Here is a 23,715-nt window from a genome sequence, read left to right as displayed (position 1 = left end):
TTTTTTCACTTTCAAAGCCCAAAACCCATCAATTTGACTAATTTAAATTCACACCGTCAATAGTACTCACCTCAATGGCGGACTAATTCAAATTTGCGTGTCACGTAGAGGCCACTAAAACAAAAGTGCTTCCTACTTGGAGTTACTTTATTTTTAGAGCTTGAAATTGAAATCTCTGATTAAGGGTGGTGGCGGGTCCCAACCATCCCATGACACTCCTCATTGATGGTCCTATTTTTTATTGACCCTTTAAAGTGCCTCTTTAGTAACATATAGTAATATTACTCTATAATATATTCTTGCTCGCGACCTAATATATATACCATAGTGCCTACATTTTGTATCATTTAATTCTATTCCTCGTCATCTCTTCTCTTTTTCCCAACACCAATTTAGCTAGCACACACCTTTATTGGATTTCTCATGGAGAATCAGTCTCCCAAATCAGAATCCTTCATGCAAAAAGAATTACCTACTTGTTATAAACAAGTGACCGTAGAATCATTATCAAGATTTTTCAAGGATCCTCACATTTTCGGAGATTTAAATCATGAGAGTTCTGTAAGTGTTGGTTCCAACATGCCATCAAATTTGAATTCTCCATCAAAATTCTCTGAGTTTCTTCCACTTAATTTCCATCAAAATGGATCATCATCATCATTATCTTCTTCTAGTTCTCACCAACATCAAGATCAAAGGAATGACAATATTATCCCTCTAAATAATTTTCTTGATTCCTTTCATCATCAAGTTCTTGATCATCAGACATGTTCTTCACCAAATTCACTATCAAGTGATTACCCAACTTTAGGGTTGTTTTTGCAAGAGCCTTCCATTTTAGAGATTTCAAAAAGGGCAGCTGAATCTCTAAGCAACAAGAGCCACAAGTATGATACTAATTCTTCTTTATTTATTGCCATCTCACTTCTGAAGTAATTTCTCCTTTATTCCCCATATTCTCTTTGTAAGATATATAGATGTATCGGAGTATATAATAGTAACAGATTGAGTTTAGTACATATATATTTAGACATTCTGGACAGCGGATTTAAAATATGCTAGAATGCATCATTTTTCACTTGTCAATAGGATTAGAAAAATACATAAGTATAATTTTTTAGCGAAGGGAGATTCAGTTGTACCCTTTCTCAATAGGAAGTTCCACCACTCAATATACAGTCTTTGACAAAAGAAGAAATTGCATAAAGTATGTGAAATTACTATATATCTTCAAGCTCTGAAAATGCCCGTTTTTTTCCCCATGTTTTGCCAGGTCATCCGCCGCTTTATTCCCTATGTCTTCATTAGGTCATGAGAGCCAAATTCACTATCAAGAGGCTGAAGCTACAAATATAACAAATTGGCTGAAAATGAATCAAACCATAACAAATTGTACCACCACAAAAGGTTTTAGTGACTATTGGCTTAGCACTACAAAAACTCAGCCAATGAAATTCACAGGATCTAGAAAATCATCACTTCATTATCATCAAGGTAATCAAAAGTCATCGTCTTCTTCTTCTCCTCATTCTTCTATGATCGCATCCCAAGGGAAGCTTTTTCGAGGAGTAAGGCAAAGGCATTGGGGTAAATGGGTAGCAGAAATAAGGCTACCAAGAAATAGGACAAGGGTTTGGTTAGGAACATTCGATACTGCTGAAGATGCTGCTTTTGCTTATGATACCGCTGCTTATATGCTAAGAGGTGATTATGCACACTTGAACTTTCCACATTTGAAGAATCAATTAAAGGCTAATTCCGTGAATGGGAACACAGCATCCCTCCTCGAGGCGAAAATTCGAGCAATTTCAGCACAATCAAAAAAGGGTAATATTATTGATCGTGACGAAATATCTCCAAAAGGGCTATTGGATGAAAAATCAACGATCAAGAACGCGATAACTCAGAATCAAGAAATGGAAAATAATTCTGAGAAAATGAAGAATAATCAAGAAAACATTGATGGAGTTCAATTGAGTAGAATGCCATCTTTGGACATGGACATGATTTGGGATGCACTTCTTATTTCTGATTCGTCATGACCATCAATTGATGCATTTTTTTTTTATTTCAAGATCTAGAGCATACACATAGTTGTTTTTTGAAAAAATAAAAATAATTTTCAATGCCACTTTTGGGAAGATCATGTAGTGACATTTGTTGACTTATTTTAAATTAATTTGTTGTTTAAGTGGGTGTTCATTATTTTCTTAATCGTGTAATTCTTTTTGTGTTTTGTTTTAATGACCATACGTTTGTTTTGTTTTTGATTTATTAGTTTGGTGCTTTTGTTAGTTATTTGTTGGTTGTAAAAGAAATATTCAAGTCTATGAGGAAAGCTGGATGCTTTTTTAAGAAATGATGAGTTGATTTGATGTTCTTGATAGAATATTTGAACTTTTTTGGAGGTTATGTTAGGGACTCTGCAAAATCTATCGGGTCAGGAGTTCATTTTACGTAATATTTAGTTGTCCCATTAGGGAATTTGTGACTTCCTTTTTTCCTGCACAGATTTGTAACTTTCTTCAATATATTCATGATTGTTTTGAAACTATACTACTCCATTAAATTGGGGCGAAGAAGAGTCCATGTGATTTACAGGTCATGGGTTCGAGTCATGGAATCAGAGCCACTGATAGTCATTGATGCTTGTTTGAGGGTAAGCTGTCTATATTATACCCTTTTGAAATGCGGTACTTCCTCAAATTCTACGGGAGTATAACAGGATGCTTCATGCAATGAGTTGTCTTTTAATTTTAATTTTTTTTCTTATTGGAGAGAAGAAAAAAAGAGAGAGAGAGATCGAGTCGGTGAGAATCATACCCACACTTATTTTGCTAAAGACTTCCGCCAATATCATAAGACTATAAGCCTTGATTCTATATGAATTTGTTTGTGATTTTCTATGCTAATTATAAAGAATCTTGTTGATAACTACATATGTTACACCACATAGAAAAAGTATTAAAACAATATTACACCATGTAGGAAAAACTGTAAAATTTGTAGAACTTCCTTCACTATATTGGGATGGGATGGGAATCGATAATGATTACAATTTTGATTCTCTTTTAGTTTAATTAGATGATATAAAGAAACTTATGTGGAAATGGGTTATCTATTTTATTGTTACTATGTTCTTAGAAGTGGTTCTTGTCAAGTCTTTTAGAAAAAGCTTCACAAAGACATACCATTCTGAAGATAGATCTTGTTAATTAAAGTGTCAAAATTTCGTTATATTAATTTCGCATAATTTTTTTTTTTTTCCTCTAGCTTAGATTATAGATAAATATCATTGTTATTTCTACGATGTTCTATACACCTCTTAACTTTTCAAGTTAACAAGCCAGGAATAACAAATGTATATATAGGGGTTGTTAATTAAAAATAGTACAGAAGATTGGTTTGTCGGCTTTATGAAAGGCATGCCCAATGTTACAAACAACTTAACTGAATTGCTAGTTATTATGAAAGGCATCCCCTATGTTAAGATTTTAGTAATTCCTCCTGCGTTTGCAAATGAAATAATCTGCACATACATTCTAGAAACTACTTATGAACGATTAGTACCGACCTGTAATAATAATCAGGTGGATGGCTTTCCAGAACCAAGGGGAGCTAATGCTCCTGTATGCTTGTAATTTTGTTGTTATCTGTATATATATAGCAGAAGTATCCTTTCAACTAAAACAAAACAAATGTATATCTTTGTGCATGTTTATCTTGCCGTAAATAATTACAGGCATTGAAGCTATCGCGAGATTGTAATAAGAAAACTATTGGACATGCCCATCATTAGCTCTTTACTAATATAATAGAAGAAAATAAGGTAAAAGCAAGAGTGAAACTACAAACAACTTATTATTCTATTCGGCGAAATTAGCCTAGCTAACTCTATTATTTCGTAGTTGTGTGAATCCTCTCGCACAATTTCAAACGATATGTATCCAGATCCGACTCAAACCTTCTAAAGAGGAAGTTTCTATCCATTGAGCACTCTTAGCGAAATTTTGAGTATTCTTAGCAAGATTTTAAGCAGTCTTAGCGAAATTTTAGACTTTGTCACTGGCTCACTGCACTTATTGTTGACTTTGCTTAATTTTTTTTATTTTTTTTTTATTTCTTTGCTTCAATTTAAAGACTAGAAATAACAACTATAACAAGAAGGGATGTCTTTGTTTGTTTATTTTTTGTAATAAGGGAAATAGAAATACTTAGTCAAAATATTTTAAAAAGCAAATTTCTAGGCCCGGTTGCTAAAAGAGGGAAAAGACTCCATGCGCTGAAAGAGAAAAATTAAAAGTGTTTTTATTAGGATTGTCATGATTCACGATATTCCAACGTATAATTATAACTTGCTCATCATCACAGTGTGCTAAGTTCGTCGACTTTGGGATTTTTACTCATTTTAATAAAAATATAAAATATCAAAAGTCAAATGCTTCTTGTTTTGTCAACCCCTCTCAAGGGGTTGACTTTTTTTCATTTTATAATGAAAAGAAAGTCCCATGCTTCTTTGTTTGTCCATATTAAGTGACTTTATAAAAAATAAAAAAATCTTTAACAAAAAATGTCTCTTCTTATCTTCCTTGGTAGAATCACAAAAATACTTATGAGGCGAAATCCTAATTTCGAATTAAATACACATCATTTGATTGAATGGCTCTTACTTACAGTACCATAGACTATAGTATAATCTTTTTTTCTTCATTTGAGTGTGGGAGGGGAGAAAATGAACCAATTTCACAAGTTTAATTTTGACAATTTCCTTATGTGATTTCCAAAACTTGCTCGTTTAATTTGGATAATATTGTTGAAGTTGAAAAAAACCAAGCGTTTGAGTTTGAAGTTAAACGAGTATTTTTTACAATTCCTCTGATACTTTGTCACCAAATTTTAATTGTACAAATGCACATGTAATTCTTCATCGTCTTCTTGAAAAACAGTTAAAAAGAAGTATTAATAAACCAAGCACTATTAAGATTAAAGAAGAAACGACCTGAAATTATATTAATCACGCGCATTTTTTTTTTAAAGTAGTAGTATGGCAAATGACCATTATAATTTAGCAGTTGACAACTTGAACCTTGTTCATTTAAACTAATTTTCGTTGACCTAACTAAAGTCTTTCTTCTGCATGTAGCAGTCCTTAGCTAGTTAGCTCTGACAATGTATACATACTTGTTGCTAAACTAATTATGAAAAAGTCTTTAATCAGGGGCAATTCAGTGCATGAAACATCTAAAATTCACGTCACGGGTTCGAAAAGAGTTGCACTCCAACAGTGTGATAATGGTGGGGCGAAAAATGAGCGACTTGGATTGAATTTTGTCGGATCAAAATGAGGTGAATTAATAACTGAATTATTGCCCAACCCTGCTTAATAGTTACTTGGGATGAGGGGCTAAACAATGGGTCATTGTCTACCCGCCCAACTCTTTTCAAGTTTTCTTTTTTTTTGTATAATTTGTTTAATGACCAAATATGATTTTTATTTCTTTGTTATGTGAATATAACATATCAAACAAATTAGACGTTTAAAATATCTTAACAAGGTTTTTAATGTGCCAATTTAGGCTACCGACTTAGCCAAATCAACACAACTTGTTAAAAAATAAGTGGGTTATTAACCCCTCTAAATTTGGGGGTTCATATTTTTATATGCTAATTGTGCAACCGCTCGAGATTGGCAGCCTACCATGACTCGACTGATGACCTATAAGTTACACTGAAACAACTTTAAGAAAAGTCTTTAATTATCCAAATAAAATACTCCATAATTGATATTGAGATAAAACTTTAATAAAATACTCCAAATAAAATGTCGAAATGTTGCTTATATAAGCAAATGACATCAACTTCAATAGTTACTATAAACTGAAATAGGATTGGTTGGTCGGTTGTTTTTTAACATTAAATTTACTAAAATTCCTTATTACGATAATATCACGATGAAAAAGCCATTTTTCAAAAAGGATGTATAACTTTAGTTAAGGGTCAAATTTATAGGTAATATTTTCTTTATATTTATTCATCGTTTGCCTTGGTTATCAAGAGTGGCTGTCCTTTTCCATTTTTTTTTGGCTAGTCTTAGTAGGCGTTTGGCCAACCCATGGTTTCAAATTACGGTTTCAAATCAGCGTTTGGATATACGTTTGGAACCATGGTTTGAAATCATGATTTCAACTTTTTAGAATATAAAATTTAATCCATAAGTTTATATTTTGTAAAAAAAGACCCATAAGTTGGTAGATATTTTTAACAATTACCCCCATCAATCATTTACCAATCTCATTAACTTCCACCAACCTTTATTTATGTCTACCAACCTTTAATTTATGAGGAAAGATTATATTAAAGAGTAGTTACATTACTATTCATGTTAAATTTTCGTTTTTATTGAACTAAAGTTTGATTAATTGATGTTGCATTTTTTAGAAAGGTCTTCTAGTAGTGTACTAATTTTGTTATAAACTATGATTTGCTCATTTGGTAAGATTATATAAGAATTGAGAATGTTTTGATAGTTTTCACAATTTGTGAGGGTTTTATGTCTATAAGAAAAAATACAACTTAAAATGTTCAATTGTATGTCCAAACATGGTTTGAAACATGGTTTGGTTTGAAACCATGTCCAAACGGGGCCTTATAATGATCAAGTCATTGTCAGATGAAATGAGAAATTTTGTCTATTTCTTAAAACTAGACAAAAGTTTGATAAATCCTCAATGATCAACATGGGGGCAATTTGCACGATTGTCCTTATTCGGGGGTGGTCTTTAATTTTTGCCCTTCGCTAAAAATCTCTTGGTCCCAGGTTCGAACCCTGTTCAATCAAAAATTTAAAAAAATTCGCAAAGTAGAGTTTGAATCACAAGACAGAGTTCGAACGGAACGACTACAAAACTCTGCCTTAAGGCCTAATTTTGCTACGAAATTCTGCTTTGCGATTTTTTTTTTTTTTTTTACTGAGCCGGAGTTTGAACCTCATACCTCATGGTATTAGGTGAAGGACAAAAATTAAAGTCCAGCAATTTGAGGGCCAAAAATAAAAGACCAGTGCCGTTGAAGGTCAATCCGCACAAAAAAATGTCAACATGGTCATACTTAACCAAGGGTCTCAATTTTGAGTCCACCCCTTAATAGGCCTATATACGCAAATTCAAACAATTTTTTGCGCGGATTGTCCTTCATACGGACAGGTCTTTAATTTTTATCCCTCAAATTACTGGTCTTTAATTTTGTTCCTTGCTTCTCATTTAATGAAAATTACTGGGCCAAAGTATCCTTATTCGCCAGTCTATGAAATCAGAGATTCTGGGTTTAATCCCAACAGAGTTGGAAAAAAAAATCGCAAGAAACTTTGCCTTGTCCGGCATAAATTATGCTGGATAACTTATTCTGTAGAACTTATTCTTTTTATGTTTTTACCATGTCAGAGATATTTTCAGCCACTTTTTTGTTACTTAAGTGTTGAAGAGCAAAAATAAAGACCAGCAATTTGAGGGTCAAAAATTAAAGACCACCCCAAGATAGGGACATTCGTGCGAATTGCCCAAATTCAAATAAAATGAATACCTCACAGATATAGACAGGGGCGGATTTACTCAGTGGCGTAGGGATGCCATGCCACCCGCAAGCTTCGGACGAAACTGTATGTATATATAGGTTATATATACATAATGTATAGCTAAATATTAAAGTGGCACCCCGATGACAAACACATGCCGTAGTGCCACTGGTGAAAGGTGAGACTTATGTTGTACGATGTGCGGGATCGAACCCGCATAAAGACATTCATTTTAGTAAAAAATAAATTTACAACAAAAATAGACAGCATCAGCAAGCAGCAACGTAAGGTAGAAATCCTCCTTTCTAATCTCTTTCTTTTTCTTTTTAATAATTCGAGCTGACTTAGTTTCAATTATTAGCAATTTATGTTGAGTACTTTAATTTATTATTCTTTGATCTTTTTTATTTCTTATTAGTTTTTTTTTTTTTTTTTGTTTAGATATATAAACTTAACAACATAAGTTCTTTCTTCTCTCTCATCCATGAAGCGGATCAAAAATGAAGTGCGGAATAGCATTGGTGATCAATATTTGAATGATTGTTTAGTACGTTACATAGAGCGTGATGTATTTACAAATGTAAGTAATGATGTCATCATTGATCATTTTCAGAAGATGAAACCTCTTCGAGGACAATTGTAAATGAATGATGGATATTTATGATATTAGTAATATTATTGGAACTTTTATACTTTTCTCTTTTGTATATTGCTATAAACAAATATTTCATCAGAAAAGACGAATAACCCGAATCAAAGCCCGAAAAGACAAATAATCCGACCCGAAGCCCAAATTGATTGAATGACGCATGACACCCGGAAACTTCAAATCCTAGATCCGCCTCTAGATATAGAGCACTTTATTCTCCCCCTCAGTAAACCTATCTGCGCAAATTGAAATTTAATGACCCCTTTGACCTGTTTAACACCAAAAAAAAAAATGATCTTCAATAGGAATGTGTACATGAAAAAAAAATCTGCACCTAACCATGTCTCAAACTAATTATATGTTTACTTGGACTCACCAAAAATGTTGCCGCACATGTTTCCGATCCCCAAGAAGTGTGTACTACTTTTGGGAAAATCGACACAATTAACATTTTTGAAAAGTCCGAGTAACATAGAACTCAATGACCTTTTCATACTGCACATTTTCTAAAACAAGTTAAGAACATGGAAAATGAACCTTTGGATAATGCACTTGAAGAATAAAAGGCAGTTAATCTTTAAAGTACGCCCATGAGATACATCAAAATGGTTCATACTTTCAAATTGTGTCCCAACTAATGCTAGAATGTTAAGATTTAAGCAACAAATAATCACTAAGTCAACAGAACTATAATTAAGATTGGTGATATCTAGGAAGTTAAACTCAGCTATGCCATATTGCCATGTTTATATTTTCTCCTCGGTTGGTAATAAAGTTTTATCTTCTAGGAAGAAGAAAACTTTCTCCTTGCTATGTTGTAATTCTTCTTCTTGTTTATCAGCTTCATCCTCTTCCTGCATTTCTTTATCCTCACATTCAACCATGTCTACTCTCTTAAGCAACTCAAATTCCTCCACGATCACGTTGTTTGCCTTCATTTCTAATACCGGAGGGGCCTTAGCATCTAAATTCGGGTCATTGGCTTTGTTGTTCTCTGAGTTGCTCTGTGCACATTTATCAGAACTTGCTCCGTACTCCGGACTCCAAGAGACGTTTCCATTTTCACTTTGAAGTTCACTTTCCTGATCAATCAAATCGACATTGTGTTCAAGAGGAGATTGTATTGGCAGCTGATTACTAATAATAATTTGCCCGGCTGTTAATCTTTCACGATAGTCTTGCATCTCCAATCTGTAGCGTTCTTTGTCTTGCAAGGCTTTTTCCTGATAAACCTGAACTCAACAGAATATAACCATTGGAAGTTAGCATGAAACAAACAAGAACAATCATACAACTTCGAACATATAAACGGGCAAAGGGTCATAAATAACCACCCACTACACGAAATATCTTAATCGTTGTTATACTTTGGAGCCATTCACCCTTATTGTCCGTCAGCAAATTGTCTCCTATTTGTCCTTCACCCTAAAGGAGTTCCAAAAGTAACGGTGAATTCTGACTTTTTTCCTGAAGTATTTTTGAAAATACACGCGGGAGAGGAAACAATTTGTTAACAGCAAGGGCATGAATGGCCTCAAGAGTGTAACAAAGGGTAAAATTAAGATATTTTATATAGAGGGGTAAATTTTGGACTTATTTCCGAAATAAAAATATATCATTGGTTCCTACCATCTTTTCGGGTACTTGTAGGTTGTTCCACAATTCACCTATCATCCTACTAATCTCTCTATCCTTTCCAGGATAAAGTGGTTTCAGCCTGGCATGTTGTTCTGCAAAGAAAAAGTTATAACCACTTCTGTTAGGCTTGGGATGGGCAGGATCGCGCTTTTTAATTTCACATTTCTTCCTACGCTTCCTTCGAACGACCCCACCAGTTGTTGATGCTGCTTTCCCAGTATTATAAACAGGAAGATTCTGATTTTGCAACTCTTGGTTCATTGGAACCTGATATAGAACACCTTTAAAATCCTCAGATCCAATCTTCATTGTTATAAGATATCCACTCTCAAACTTCCCATCAATGAAACCAGACACAGGTGAACCTGTCGATGGTGCTGTAGTTGCTACAAGCACAAAAGAAATGGATTATATACATTATTTGTTTGCTATATAGTAGGAAATTATCGGACTCTAACCCTGCTGAGCAGTCATGTTATATTACTTCATGTGTGACAGAAGCATAGATATCAGTAGGACTCAGTTTATCATGTGAATCAGTCGATACAAAGTTTTTGAAACTCCCACCAGCCCACCTAAGATGTTTCAAATTTGTTAACAGTTTCAGTAATTGTATCAAAACTTTTTCCTTATAGTTTGGAACTTCTATAGGAGATTTATTCGACTTGCACAGAGTTAGCACACTTTAGAAGAAGAAAAATGCATTATAAATCCACTTCATAAGGGCGAAGTCTTTCTTCTTAGAATTGATCATATCCCTCACCTCCATATATCTCTACTGAGGATTGTATCATGGAAATTGACTGTGAAGTTTTCAAGGCCATAATAGACAGAGTAGAATACCTACATGTTACGTTAGCCAAAAAGGCAAGTAAATGGGAGCAGAAACAAGACCTGTTCATGATGTTTACTGAATAACTATTTAAGTATCTTTTGAGAAAGGACGTCAAAAAGCCCTAGGGGCTCCTGATAACAATTATCTAGAGAAAGAATGTCAAAATTATATCCATACATGGATTTGAAAGTTTCCAGAACATACATGAATGAATGACTATGACATAATGATTTGGAATAACTATTTAAGTATCTTTTGAGAAAGGACGTCAAAAAGCCCTTGGGGCTCCTGATAACAATTATCTAGAGAAAGAATGTCAAAATTATATCCATACATGGATTTGAAAGTTTCCAGAAGATACATGAATGAATGACTATGACATAATGATTTGGAATAACTCTTACCAACATAGTTAGGAAGCAAAGAAAAAAAAGAGGATTGAGAACATGTGCAAGGACAAGTAAGCAACCTTCAGGAAATGTCGTTTCTATCCTCTGTGGCTGGCGCATGGTGGTTTCTATTTCTGGCGATGGAAGCGCATATCCGGCCAACTCATGAGGTGGAGCTGCAGCATGTGACACTTGCTGCAACACATCTGCAGGATATCTATGTTTTATTGAGAAAGCCTCGGCACAAATAATTACTAGGGCATTTTTCATTTTGGGCCAGTCGGCCGAGATTAATTACAGGCGCTAGCCAAAATATACAAACCATATACACTGATTATGTCTATACAATGTGTATAACATATGTATAATTAATAGACATAACCTGTAGCTAGCTATTTTGAAAATTAGATCATCAAAAGGAATGACTGTATTTATCTCATTAATAAATGCAAGATTCCACACATACCAGGAGAAGGAGTCCAATACTTTGCCTTGAAATAGTAAACTCTTTCGTAGTGGAAGAGCAATGAAATATAATATTTCCGAAGGATAAATGAAGCATTTGTAGCTGAAGAAGGAAAGCTAAAAACTAATGTTACTTCCTTCCATCTTTTCTCCCCTAGAACCTGCAGTCACATTCAAAAAATCCTAACTGTAAGAAGAGCAAAAAAACACAGATTCAACTCAAATTTCAACCCAATATTCCTTTCTTTTTATGGAAGAGCTAAGCTTGTCCACAACAAATAACAAACTATAAGGGCACAAAATTCTCCTAACATATCAAACTATATTACCTTTGTGATACCACCACGAGTAGTTACCTCCACAAAGAGGCGATGCAGATCCAGGGCTTTGCCCCCTATGACAGGGATCCTGGAAAAGCACAACCAACAGAAGCATAAGTGAATTAGTTGAGTGAACTATATAAACTTGAGAATTCAGAAGCCTATGGCATAATTTCAAGTTTGAAACATTGAAACTTAACAAGAAAAGCATCCTTAACGGGGATTAATCAATCACGAAAAAGGTCAGTCGTTGTTTGACAAGATTTTATTTCTTGGAGGAAGTTGAAGTCAAATTGGAAGGCTTGACTTATTCACCAATTAGTCATGATTAAGATGAAAACCGAGGGTAAAATGATCAAAAGAAACCCCAACGAGCTTTACTTGAGCAAAAAAGAATCTCTATTTAAGCATGACCAGTATGGAAATAGAAACCTATATGATTGATAGACGCCCCAAAGGCTCTTATTTAGCAAAGAAGTAATAAAGTCTTTGAATAACATGGCTAGCTTCAATTGAAATCAGTCTGTATATTCTGCTTTACTAAAAAGAAGAATCAAAGGATAAGCAACAGAAAACTTTTGTACAAGATCATGCAATTTGGTAAATGAAAAATGCTGGGGGCACGATCAAGGTTAATTTCCCCTGAAATCCCAGAAATTCAGTTTGAGATATGAAGTGAACAAGCAAATCCTCTATATAACTGCCTAAAGATCTTTTCAAATAATTGTTGCTTAAAACAAAATGGATCTTGGGCCTAACTCAGCCTCAAAAAGCTAGCTCACAAGGTTAGAACTGACCAAGACCATCTAAGGAGAAAACCGCATATTTCCTAAACCAATGTAGGACAATCTAATAGATGTATACCGAGCTAGTTCACTTTCTAAAATAGTCCTACGATTAATGCAATGAATTTAGATGCGGATACTCCACCTGGCTTGCAGTTCAGCTAAATCTAACAGTGTTAATAAAGAGAAACCAGAATCACTATTTGATTGCTGAAACATATGACCAACCTGAAGTTCACTTAAGTTGCATCATGCTTCAGGATTTTCCAGAAAAACATATTAAGAAAGACAACATTTCTAGGTAAAAATCAACATAAGGGAGGAAGGCACGCCATGTGACAGGATAGAGAAACAAGACTGGGGTGTGGCCTAGCAGTTAATGAAGTAGGTGAAAACCATGGGGGACCAGATTCAAATCCCAATACAGGCAAAATACTTCGATCATTTTTTCTCATCCACCTAGCCTTGGCGGGCAAAGCTATCAAGTCAAGTGAAATAATCGAGGTGCATGCAAGCTGACACTACTATCCATTATCCAAAAAGAGAGAGAGAAACACACGGTTGGCAGGGGTAAGATAGGAGACTTTAAGCCGTGGCGAGCCAGAACTTTCACTAAGAAAATTCAAAATATAAAGAAGCTAACAGGAAACATCGACTACATATCATATAGAATAAGTTTAACCCTATATATGCTGTGTAATTTTTTGGACGAAGGGGGTTCGGATGAACACCCTTGAGGCACCCTAGCTCCGCCCCCGAGTTTAAGGAGCATAAAAGGGCATAGGTTTCCATATTAGTCAAAAAGAAAAGAAAAACTCACATGAACTTGGTTCTCATGGCAGCATGGAGCTTCTGCAAAGTATCCATGAACAGTTGAGGAGAGGCCACAACATTCTCATATGTAGCCAAAGCAGGTGGATATGGATGATAATTTGGGGGTGCTACTCTTAGTGGCACTGGACTGTTTTCAGCAGAAGATGATGCCATTTTCAATTTCTTATACTAACATATTTCCAAAGTCACCCTCAAGTTCAATCACTCCAATTCTTGTTTTCTCAAGAATCTCTAAGCTGCACACTACAAAAATACAAATTAACACATCCAGAAATGCCACCAAAATCACAAAAAAGAACAAAACAACAAAGAAAAGTTCAAATTTTTAGACTTATGGAAAATGAGTCCAAAAAGACAAAAGCTAGTCCCAAGAAATTTCCAGAAAATAAGACTAATGAGTCCAAAAACCAGAAAAGAATGGTCATATACAGTCCAATACATGAATATACAGTCCAATACATGAAAAAAGATCCAAAAAGGTTCTAACAAACAGACAAAATCAGAAACCAGAAAGTGATAGATATATACAAAGAAAGAAAACACATACAGAAGCAGAGAAAGAGAAGTGTATCTGTATTATCACCATGAAAATGCCAGTTGAAGAACTGAATAACAACAACAACAACAACCCCTTTAGGTGAAGTAACTCCAAGTAGCAGAGAAAAATACCCAAAGCCCAAGAAAAAAGGCATATAGTACACCATAGCTGTCACAGCCATGAATTGTTTCAGACTACCAAATATGGGAACAAGAACACCTATCATAGCTCAAAAACCCCCAAAAAGCTGAGATTTTTTTTTTCTTTAAAAATAGGAAAATCAGACACCCTTTTAGGCTCAGGTCATAAAGATCCCAAATACATATACAGTACATAAAGAACCCTCTCTAGGTCTATTATCTACATATATGCTATGTAATCTTTTTTCCCTGACATTCTAAAGATATGACATTGTAATTGATATTTCTGATAATATATCTGCATGTTTAACAAAGTCCAAAGCTCTATTCCTCTTTTTCCTGACACAGTTCCCAGAACTAAGATTTATGGCCTAAACAAAAACAGTCTGGTGGGACATGACATACCCCACCCCACCGCCCACGCCACCCCACAAATAAAAAAATGCCTATGGAGAAAGAACAAACAATACATAAAAATCACATCTTGAAGATTTCAACATCAACACAGTTCTACACCTTGCATGGAACACAGATTATTTATTAATAATAGGCCATACACCATACTAAGGAATAAAAATCAAGTCTTTATTATATTATATTATATAAAAAGAAAAGAAAACTTACCAGCAACAGTAAAGAGAGATTTGATATGTACTGGCAAATGGGACACCAAATAATGTTTCCTCTTTTTAGTACTAAGCCTTAAAAAGCCTATGAAAAGGACTGGCTTTTTCTATTGTGTTTTATATATTTTCTTGTAACCTTGTTGGTTTATTAATCATGGAGACTATGGAAATTTTTTTGAGTTTAATGGAGGGGTAGTTTTTTATATATATATATATATATATATATATATAATGATAATGATGAGAGAATGATGGAGAAATATGTATCTTGAATAGCCATGAAAATATATGTGACTGGTGGCATTTGTTTTTATAATGACTGTTTTGCCCTTACTGGTTTATGTATAGGACAAAGAAATTAAAGGGTAAATATGGAATTTTGAAAAATCCTAAACAACATAGAATTGCAGTTATGGTTCTTGTATAATGCCCCGTTTGGAGCGGCACGTTATTTTATTATCTCTCTACGTGCATAGCCACATATTAACATCAAATTTAATTTTTTTTGAGGTACATATTAGATCACGGATTTAACTTTATAATTTTACATATATTGACTTATTAAAAAAAAAAACTCATCTATTTAAATTTTAAGTGGTGTAACTATTTTGTATTTACATTGGTAGAAGATGACCAAGCTTATTAGCCATACTATCACCTATTTTCCGATGGATGTCCCATATAAATTTTGTCAAGGAATTTTCGACGAAAAATGTTCGAAAACTTTAATGACGAGCCAAATTATAACGGATTTGGGTCCGTCGAAAATTAGTGATTTTTTGGTAGTAACACAAATTGACTAGAATACCACCGTCATTAAAAAGAATATTGACTTATAATTTTTTGTTTATACTATTAATATATTTTAATTGATTATAACTAGCATATTAAAATTGTTATAGGTACCTTGCTGCTGGTATAGGTCATTAGGTCACACGCAATGTTATTTAACTAGTTGATTTAATTGATTAAAACTAGCATATTAAAATTGTTATAGATACCTTACTGCTGTTATAGGTCATTAGGTTAGGTCACACGTAATGTTATTTAACTAGTTGAAAGAAAAAGGTTTCTTAAAAATAAAATTTTAAAAAAAAACATGTTAATTTTTCTTCTTGGAAGAAGATAATAACCGAAGGAAATAAGAGAGGGAGATATAAGTAGCCGTAATAGTAGGTACTTTATTTATTTTATTAATTATTTGCATTTAAGCAATTGAACAAGTCTTATAACTGTGGAAAAAAGGGGTTTTCTCCTCTCTCTTTTTCTGGACCTCTCACTTATTATTCTCACAAAGTTTCAGAAAAAGAGAACCATATATTAAGTGTCAGTTCCTTCAACAGTGATAACCAACTAATTAAATTTTTTATTTTTTTTTTGCCTTAAGGTAAAGAAATATTTAAACAATTTTTTCCTAAAAGACTTCACTAAGAGTCTTTTTGGATGAGCTTAAAAAAAGCAGCTTATAAGTTGTTTTAAATAAGCTAAGCCAAACAGGTTTAATTAATTTTTTGAGCTTATTTTAAGCACAAAATGACTTTAAGCTAGCTAGCCAAACACTCAAAAAAACTGAAAACAGCTTATAGGCAACTTATAAGCCAATCCAAACGGGCTCTAAATAAAAGTTTATCTTTTCTTAAGTAAAATATAGGAATAGTGACAAAACATCCACTGGGGAAATCAAAAATGATAATTTTATAATCTGCTTAGCCAAACTTCTGCCAAAAATGTTCAAAATATTATTTTAACTCTACTAAGGGAAGTTAAGACGCCATTGTTAAGCATGTAGTAATATATTGGAAATAAAAGGAAGAATTGAAATCTATTTTTCTTTTTTCTTTTTTTCTAGAAAGGGTCTCTAGCTTGGACCTTTTACTCTTTTTTTTTAAAAAAAAAAATCTATTTTTATAACTTCAAAAATTTTGTAATATTTTGTGATATTCTTCTTGTTACCATCTAAATTAAGCGCATAGTAACTACAAACTATATGGTTCAATATCTATAATATTATGTCTATACAATAAATCATCATCTTCCTCTTTGATGATTTTTTTTTTAATTTTTTTTTTTTTTTTTTTTTTTACATTCTTAACAATTCAAGTTCCAAGGTTAACCAAAGACCCAAGTAAAGAGAAATGAAAAAGAAAACGAAAAAGGAAGGTGTAAATGGGCTGGGCTTTGTTGTTACTACTGCTGGTCAATAATTGGGCTAGGGACTACAATTGCAATGAGGCCCATGACTACATGCTGCTGCTGAAAGCCCAAAATTTCCAGTTTTATGACCACCCTCTATACTTCAATAACGTCTCAGTTCTCATGAATTTTTTCATGTAAATTCGTACGGAGCAATCAACGAGTTCCAACAAAATAAAAGGTGTACACCACTGAACTTTCCTATTAAAAAGAATCTCTCAAACAGGTTATCATAAGAAAATACTAAAAACCTTTTCAAAGTGAGGAGAGAAGGCGTGATAAACATTTGTAATAGCCAATTTAAAAAAAAGGGGGTTACCCTAAAAAGAAAGGAAAAAAAAAAGTGAGAACTATTAACAACCATACTCATCCAGCAACTACAAAGCAATATGTTCTTGTTTTGTTACGACACGGATGGAGAAAATACATGTTATGCATCTATTGACTTAGTGCAAACATCGAATAAAGACCATTTTCTCTTGATTAGGATTTCCTGCTTGAACATAACCAAACTTCTCATTAATACAACGTGTTTTTGGAATTTTCGTCCAATTTTAGGGATGAACCACAGCTCATTAAGCATTTTAGAGCGTAGATGCATCAATAATCAAGTGATTAACGACTAAATCTTTCAGCAGGCCAAGCCTCAGTTTCTACAACTTAACAAAAACAAAACTTGTACCAATAGCGGTCTAATGTGGTCTCTTTGGCATTTGGCAACAACATAGTACACAGTGGCGTAGCCACATTGAAGCAACGTGGTTCATAAGATACCCCTTGCTCAAAATTTTACTTATTACACATGTACATTACAAGTCAAAAATGATAAAATGCGTGATAAATTACAAGGGTTGAATTCCCTTGACTTGAAACACAAACTTGGTATAGCCTGTTTTTTTAAAAGTTGAATCCCCTTAATGAAATTCTGGCTCCACCACTGATATCATAGCACAAGTTACCTGTTTAATCAGAATATTCAGTTTACATGCTGTGTTGGCAACAAGGGGGATTCTCTCCATAATGTACATGCTCATTATACTCATGGCTATCATCACCATCAGCAGCCATGGAATGAAAGGGTTGTGGTTCTGCGCGTGGAAACAATAGCTTCAGCCGGAAAGCATCTACACCGTTCAAATAATAACGAAAAAGTCTCTTTGCTCTAATAAATCCAAGACGGCCATACAAAGCGAGTGCTCCTTTATTCGTAACTTCTGCTTCCAAAGTCACCTACAGAACATAGGAACAAATTAAGTGGAAACAAGCCATAGCTAGATAATATATCATGACGCTATGGCGCTTTATTCTTTCGTATCTTTTTTTTTTAAAGAAAAATTATGACAAACTTAACAATCCCGAAAATAAGTACGGTCAAAAAACGTTGTCACTGCTTTTATATGAGTCGGAAAAATAAGATACAGAAACCAAGTAAGCACATTTCAGCTCTTGATTTGTAGAAAACAACAGGCAAGATCAATAATCATGAAGTGTCTAAGTAACCAAGTAAGAACGTTTTGGATCATGTTATTTCTTATTTCAGACTTCAGACAATTCTAAGCAAACAAACTTCCTTATTCTACAAATCCGTTATGTTTTCTGTTTTGGATACATCGTTCTTCAGGGTTCCTATAAGAAAACATAATTTTTTATCTGGAACAAGGTGGAGCGTGGTTTGGAAGAAAACACCAAGTGAAAAAGCGCAGGAAACACAAAGATAACCTACTCGAGCTTGTACAACCAAAAATGGACAGTTTTCATCTTTGATGTTGTGGCCGTTATATTTTTGTTTCTCACATCATCAGTCTTAAACTCACTAATATGAATATTCTCAGGATGTCGTGGCATACCTCTTCACAACCAGATTCCATCATCACCTTGATTGATCTTGTGACAAGTTCTGTAGCTGGAAGATGAAATATTACAGCTAAGTAGCTGATCAGATGTATATCAAAAGTTAATAAGCATATGTAAAGTTACAGTCAATGGCCTCATCCTTAGGAGATTACTTACACAGCAATGTTACAAAAGTTAATGGGAGAGGGTACACCAAAAAAGTGCTACAAAATGTTCTATTGTCAAATAGAAAAAAATAATGTGCATGAAAAGTAGAAAGCATTTAATCAGTGAAATTACACAGAAAACCAGCTGAACCAGGATAACGATCAGAAGCTTCTTTTTGCTAGTTTTCCTATATTATCTTTTTCGTGTATTGAACTTAGTGCTAGGCACGCACATTCTGCAACCCCCCCTTCTTCTACCAGATCAAGAAAAAGCAAACTAATCAACCAAAATTCAATTTCAACCTTTGAAACCTCAAAAGTCAGAACCATATCAAGTTCCATAGTAAGAATAATGCTTTTTCCTCATGGGTTCAACTTGCTAATGGGTGTTGAATTTTACTTCAATGTGTAAAGAGGAATACAAAAAGGGTACCTCAAGCGGAGGAGACAGTAATGAAAATAGGGAAGTTTCTTGTGTTTTGGGGGTAGGGTGAGCAGATTTTGATGGACAGGGGAAACAGAAAAAGGGAAAATAGATAATAATTGTCATTGTGATAACAGATAACTAGGAGGGGAGAAGTTCTTTTTATCGAGAAATACGTTTTGCAATAAAAACTAAATGAAGGATTAGAAAAATAAGAGCTTTGCAACTGGACGTTTAGTTTTGTAACGTGTGAGAAATCTCACTTATTCAGCAACGCAAGACACCTAACCGAAATTTAATCTGATTAATGTTGATTCAATCAAACACAAATACAATCTGCTTCTTTACATTGCCCGGAATTAAGAAATCCCTCAGAGAAAAACAATATGCTTATCCAGGTACATGAAGCGAGTGTCACTCTTAGACGTCATCCATAGTTCTAAGATACTTGACCAATATGAATTAAAGGCCATTATCAATTTATCAAACAAAGAGCGATAAGATACTGACCGATTCCTTTGCCTCTGTAAGGCTTAAGCACCACAAGCATAGCAATGTAACCTCTGAACGTACCACGATGCTCCCCCATCTTGCAGACCACCGTCCCTATACATTTCCCCTTATGGAAGGCCTGCAAATATCTCAGTAATGAAGAAAGAGTTATGCTCCTGGTGAAATTATAACATAACTAATACGTAGCTTGTTTGGTCAAACTTCTAAAATCAACTTATTTTGAAAGGTGCTTTTTTCAAAAATATTTTTCAAAAAAGTACTTTTGGTGAGAAACAGTGTTTGGCTAATCAATTTGAAAAACACTTTTGAGCAGCAATCAATGTTTGGCCATGCTTTTAAAAAGTGCTTCTAAGTGTATTGTCTCAAAAGTGCTTTTCAAAAAGGCACTTTTGGGGAGAAGCTACTTTTTCAGCTTCTCAAAAGCAACTTCTGCTTCTACTCAAAAACACTTTTTCTTCTCCTAAAAGCTTGGCCAAACACCTCAACTTTAAAAGGGAACTGTTGGCCTTGGAGAAGCTTTGGTCAAATAGGCTATAATATGACAAGGAATGGGAGGAGTACCATAAAAGATAATTGTGGCCAAAGATAGACAAAGTAGCGGTAAGTGAAGATGGAGTAGGGCTCACTAAGCTCTTCATCAACAAGGTTCATGATAAGAGGTAGATGATGTTCACCTCCATAGCTAACATATTCTATTTCTGATGCCTTGATGTCTACTTCTGGTTCATTTTCACTCCTTGCCTCCATTAGTCAGTGGTGCACCTGGTGCCTGGTGGTGATTCAAAATCAGGACCTTGTGTGGCGTGCCTGTGAGATGGAGAAAGATAGGTAGGACGGACAGGGCGATTCAGCGGAATTGATCTGATGAACATCAACTTTTTTCTTAGCAAAGATTGTCCACTACCCAAATCACAAACTAAATTTTTGTGCAGCATTTAAAATCATTGGTAATTGGAAGATCCGTGTTTACATTATAGTTGTCAACTATCTAGGCTGATGAACTATCAAAACGTGGTCTAGGAAATACAATGCTACATGATGACATATTCTTAGTAAGTTAACAAATATCAACCTTTTGTCTATCCATTTTGATAAATAAGAAAAACACACATCAATTTTCTTGACATCCAATTATAAAAGTTGATTCTACCTCAAGCAACCATAATAAGGAGTAAATTAAAGTTTTCATTTGCTAAAATTTGCTCAACCATGAAAATATGATTTACCCCACACGCTATAATTTTTTTTTTTTTTTTTGAGAAACCCGAAACACTATAAATTAGTAGCATTTGTAGTTAAATCTCACCTCATGGTCCTCCTCTATATCTATAAATCTCTCTTTCGAACATGGGAACATACCAACACAAAGTCACAGCATACACTATATATACACATTTCGAGCGTCTTCTTAAGTCACTTATTGAACATATTCACTGATATCCAACATAATGATGGTCTAATGAACAAAAATGGAGTCACTATATATATATATATATATTGACAACAGTGTCAAGGACAGCTTGCGCAACTCGACTATTTCACTAGATACTTGCTTCCACCAGCACAACTACCGGGAAACACCAAAGCTTAGGCAGACGACAAGAAATCAACTAGTGAACGATCAGAGGTGTCGTCTAATCACCACGACGAGGTTGGTCCCTCTTTTAGTGGACCCAACTATGAATATTCATGAAGAAATGAATTTTGCCTTCGTTGTGATTAAAAACTGAGACCCATGGTTCTCCTCCCACCAAGACTTAACCCAAATCACTACGAAATTCACACCAGATAGGTATAACTAAGGCAAAAACTTTAAGACATTTTTTTCACTTATAATGGTGGTAACCGGACCAACTTATACAATCCTCTTTGAATATACTTTAGTTTAGAGTAATCTAATCTATTCTACTTCTCAATGTTTACTGCATCACAAACATGCTATTCAAACAGATAAAAAACAATATAAGATACAAAAATGGTCACCTTCTCAAAATATTTTAGAAGCATTGAATTCTTACACAACAAGTGAATTTAAAGGTGATCACTATATGCATGAAAGTTACATTGTTTGTTTTTCAATCACTACCACAAAGGGGTGAAAAGCAGACACTCCAAAGTACCAACTAAACACATAATATAATATAAGCTTCCTTCATCTCTAAAATCAGCACACCAAAATAAACACTATATATCTTGTTACCAAACACCCAAGTACAAAAATCTACAAAAAGTTTCATTCTTTAAGAAAAATACCAAGAGAACAAAATTAAAAATCCAACCTTTATAGAATATACTACTGAATTCAAAAGAAATAAATAATATAGCTTCATTCATCTATCAAAATAAACAATCTATCTTGTTATCAAATACCAAGTACAAGAATCTACAAAAAGTTTCATTCTTTAAAAATAACCATAAAACATAACAAAAAAATCCAATCTTTATAGAATATACTACTCAATTCAAAAGAAAGAAACAAGAAAAAAGTATTTCAAGAAACCCAAATGAAAATGGAATAGAAAAGGAGCTTACTTCACTACAATGGCAAAAAACTTAGCTCTGCAAATTCTTGATTTTTTTTTTTTTTCAATTCCTTATTGCATTTTCGGGTTTAGAATTGGGCTTGGTTTTGCACTGGCCCTTTCAAGGGTCCAATTAAACTAGAGATGCTGTTTTTTGGGGGGATAATTTGGAAGGTTGTCTTCTTTGGGGGTGGTCTTTAATTTTTGGCTTTCAAATAGCTGGTCTTTAATTTTTGCTCTTCACTTAATACTCCGAGGTTCTATGTTCGAATCCAGGTTCAATAAAAAAAAAAATTCACAAGACAGAGTTTCGTAGGAAAATTAGACCTATTCGAGCAAAAATTAGGCCTTAAGGCAAACTTTTACCCAAAAGTAAAATTAAACGAACGACAAAAATTAAAGACCGGTAATTTGAGGGCCAAAAATTAAAGACCAGCGCCTTTGAAGGACAATCCTAGCAAAAAATGTTTTTTTGTTCTTTTGTACTTTTGACTTTATTTTGTGCTGGTCTTTAAATTTTTTTTCCCTTCATAATAAATAATTTTTTTCTCGAGGCATAAGTTTATATTTTCGCATCATAATATTCCACAAGTTATGCTCCGTGTCCTTAAAGAACTTTTGCCCTGTTAGGCATATTTGATTTTGAAGGTTAAAAATTAAAGAAACAGCCTATATGAAAGGAAAACCATGCAGTTTCAATTTGAGATGAATTGCACGGTTTGTCCTTCAAATGGGCTGGTCTTTAGTGTTTGCCCTTCAAATTTGTACTTATGCTTAGTAGGGTGTAAGTTCTTTAAGGTGCGGGCATAACCTGTGGGATACTATGATGCAAAAATAGGAACTTATGTCCCCCGAAAAAGTTGTTTGTAATGAGGACAAAAATTAAAGACCGGCGCAAAATAGGGGCAAAGTGCAAATCACCCCTTCTTTTCTGCCGAAAATCTATGCATTTTAAATGAAATTAGCATTTTAAGTGTTGAAAAACATTTTTAAAATGTTGAAACTGATTTTATGAGTAAAAGTTGAAACTGAAATAAGTGTAATATATTTAGTGAAAGAGTGCGGATACATTTCTTCGTATTAAAATACTTGAATGTCCTTAAAGCTTAACATTAAAAAAGAACTGATTGTTGCAGATTTTAATTTTAAAATTTTGGTGGTGTCCAAGGAAATTCATGTGGATAAGGAAATTGAATTTTATTCTACTACTAGAGTTATGAAGAAATTGCGCTCACTGGCAACTTTTTGGCTATCTTTTAAAAAATAGTTTTCGT

General features: G+C 33.9%; 3 protein-coding genes across 9 annotated transcripts; 1 reads left to right on the top strand and 2 right to left on the bottom strand.

Annotated features, from left to right (window-relative positions):
- The first annotated feature begins 318 nt into the window (after positions 1-318).
- Positions 319-2,191, top strand: LOC132610035 (ethylene-responsive transcription factor ERF062). Its single transcript, XM_060324289.1, has 2 exons — positions 319-887; positions 1,274-2,191. Exons 1-2 carry the CDS (start codon positions 424-426, stop codon positions 2,040-2,042), a joined length of 1,233 nt encoding a protein of 410 aa, XP_060180272.1. The 5' UTR covers positions 319-423; the 3' UTR covers positions 2,043-2,191.
- Positions 2,192-7,845: 5,654 nt separating this feature from the next.
- Positions 7,846-14,991, bottom strand: LOC132610800 (high mobility group B protein 15-like). 6 transcript variants are annotated; one of them, XM_060325198.1, is made up of 7 exons: positions 14,788-14,991; positions 13,472-13,728; positions 11,876-11,954; positions 11,548-11,707; positions 11,162-11,287; positions 9,849-10,243; positions 7,846-9,451 (listed from the first exon to the last, which is right to left on the bottom strand). In XM_060325198.1, exons 2-7 carry the CDS (start codon positions 13,636-13,638, stop codon positions 8,966-8,968), a joined length of 1,413 nt encoding a protein of 470 aa, XP_060181181.1. In that variant the 5' UTR covers positions 13,639-13,728; positions 14,788-14,991; the 3' UTR covers positions 7,846-8,965. The 6 variants fall into 6 exon arrangements, with proteins under 6 accessions (XP_060181181.1, XP_060181182.1, XP_060181185.1 ...); XM_060325199.1 differs by having other exon boundaries at positions 13,472-13,721; XM_060325202.1 differs by lacking the exon at positions 14,788-14,991 and adding an exon at positions 14,033-14,540 and having other exon boundaries at positions 13,472-13,721.
- A 2,587-nt stretch (positions 14,992-17,578) lies between these two features.
- Positions 17,579-22,595, bottom strand: LOC132610034 (N-alpha-acetyltransferase MAK3). Of its 2 annotated transcripts, none has more exons than XM_060324288.1 (5): positions 22,452-22,595; positions 20,481-20,726; positions 19,917-20,037; positions 18,830-18,885; positions 17,579-18,212 (listed from the first exon to the last, which is right to left on the bottom strand). In XM_060324288.1, the coding sequence occupies exons 2-5, from the start codon at positions 20,664-20,666 to the stop codon at positions 17,964-17,966; spliced, it is 612 nt and encodes a 203-aa protein (XP_060180271.1). In that variant the 5' UTR covers positions 20,667-20,726; positions 22,452-22,595; the 3' UTR covers positions 17,579-17,963. The 2 variants fall into 2 exon arrangements, with proteins under 2 accessions (XP_060180271.1, XP_060180270.1); XM_060324287.1 differs by having other exon boundaries at positions 20,481-20,780; positions 22,452-22,590.
- Positions 22,596-23,715: the final 1,120 nt, after the last annotated feature.

This window comes from Lycium barbarum, chromosome 9, assembly GCF_019175385.1.
Source record: "Lycium barbarum isolate Lr01 chromosome 9, ASM1917538v2, whole genome shotgun sequence".
NCBI lineage: Eukaryota > Viridiplantae > Streptophyta > Magnoliopsida > Solanales > Solanaceae > Lycium > Lycium barbarum.
This window is presented reverse-complemented; position numbering and strand designations above follow the sequence as displayed.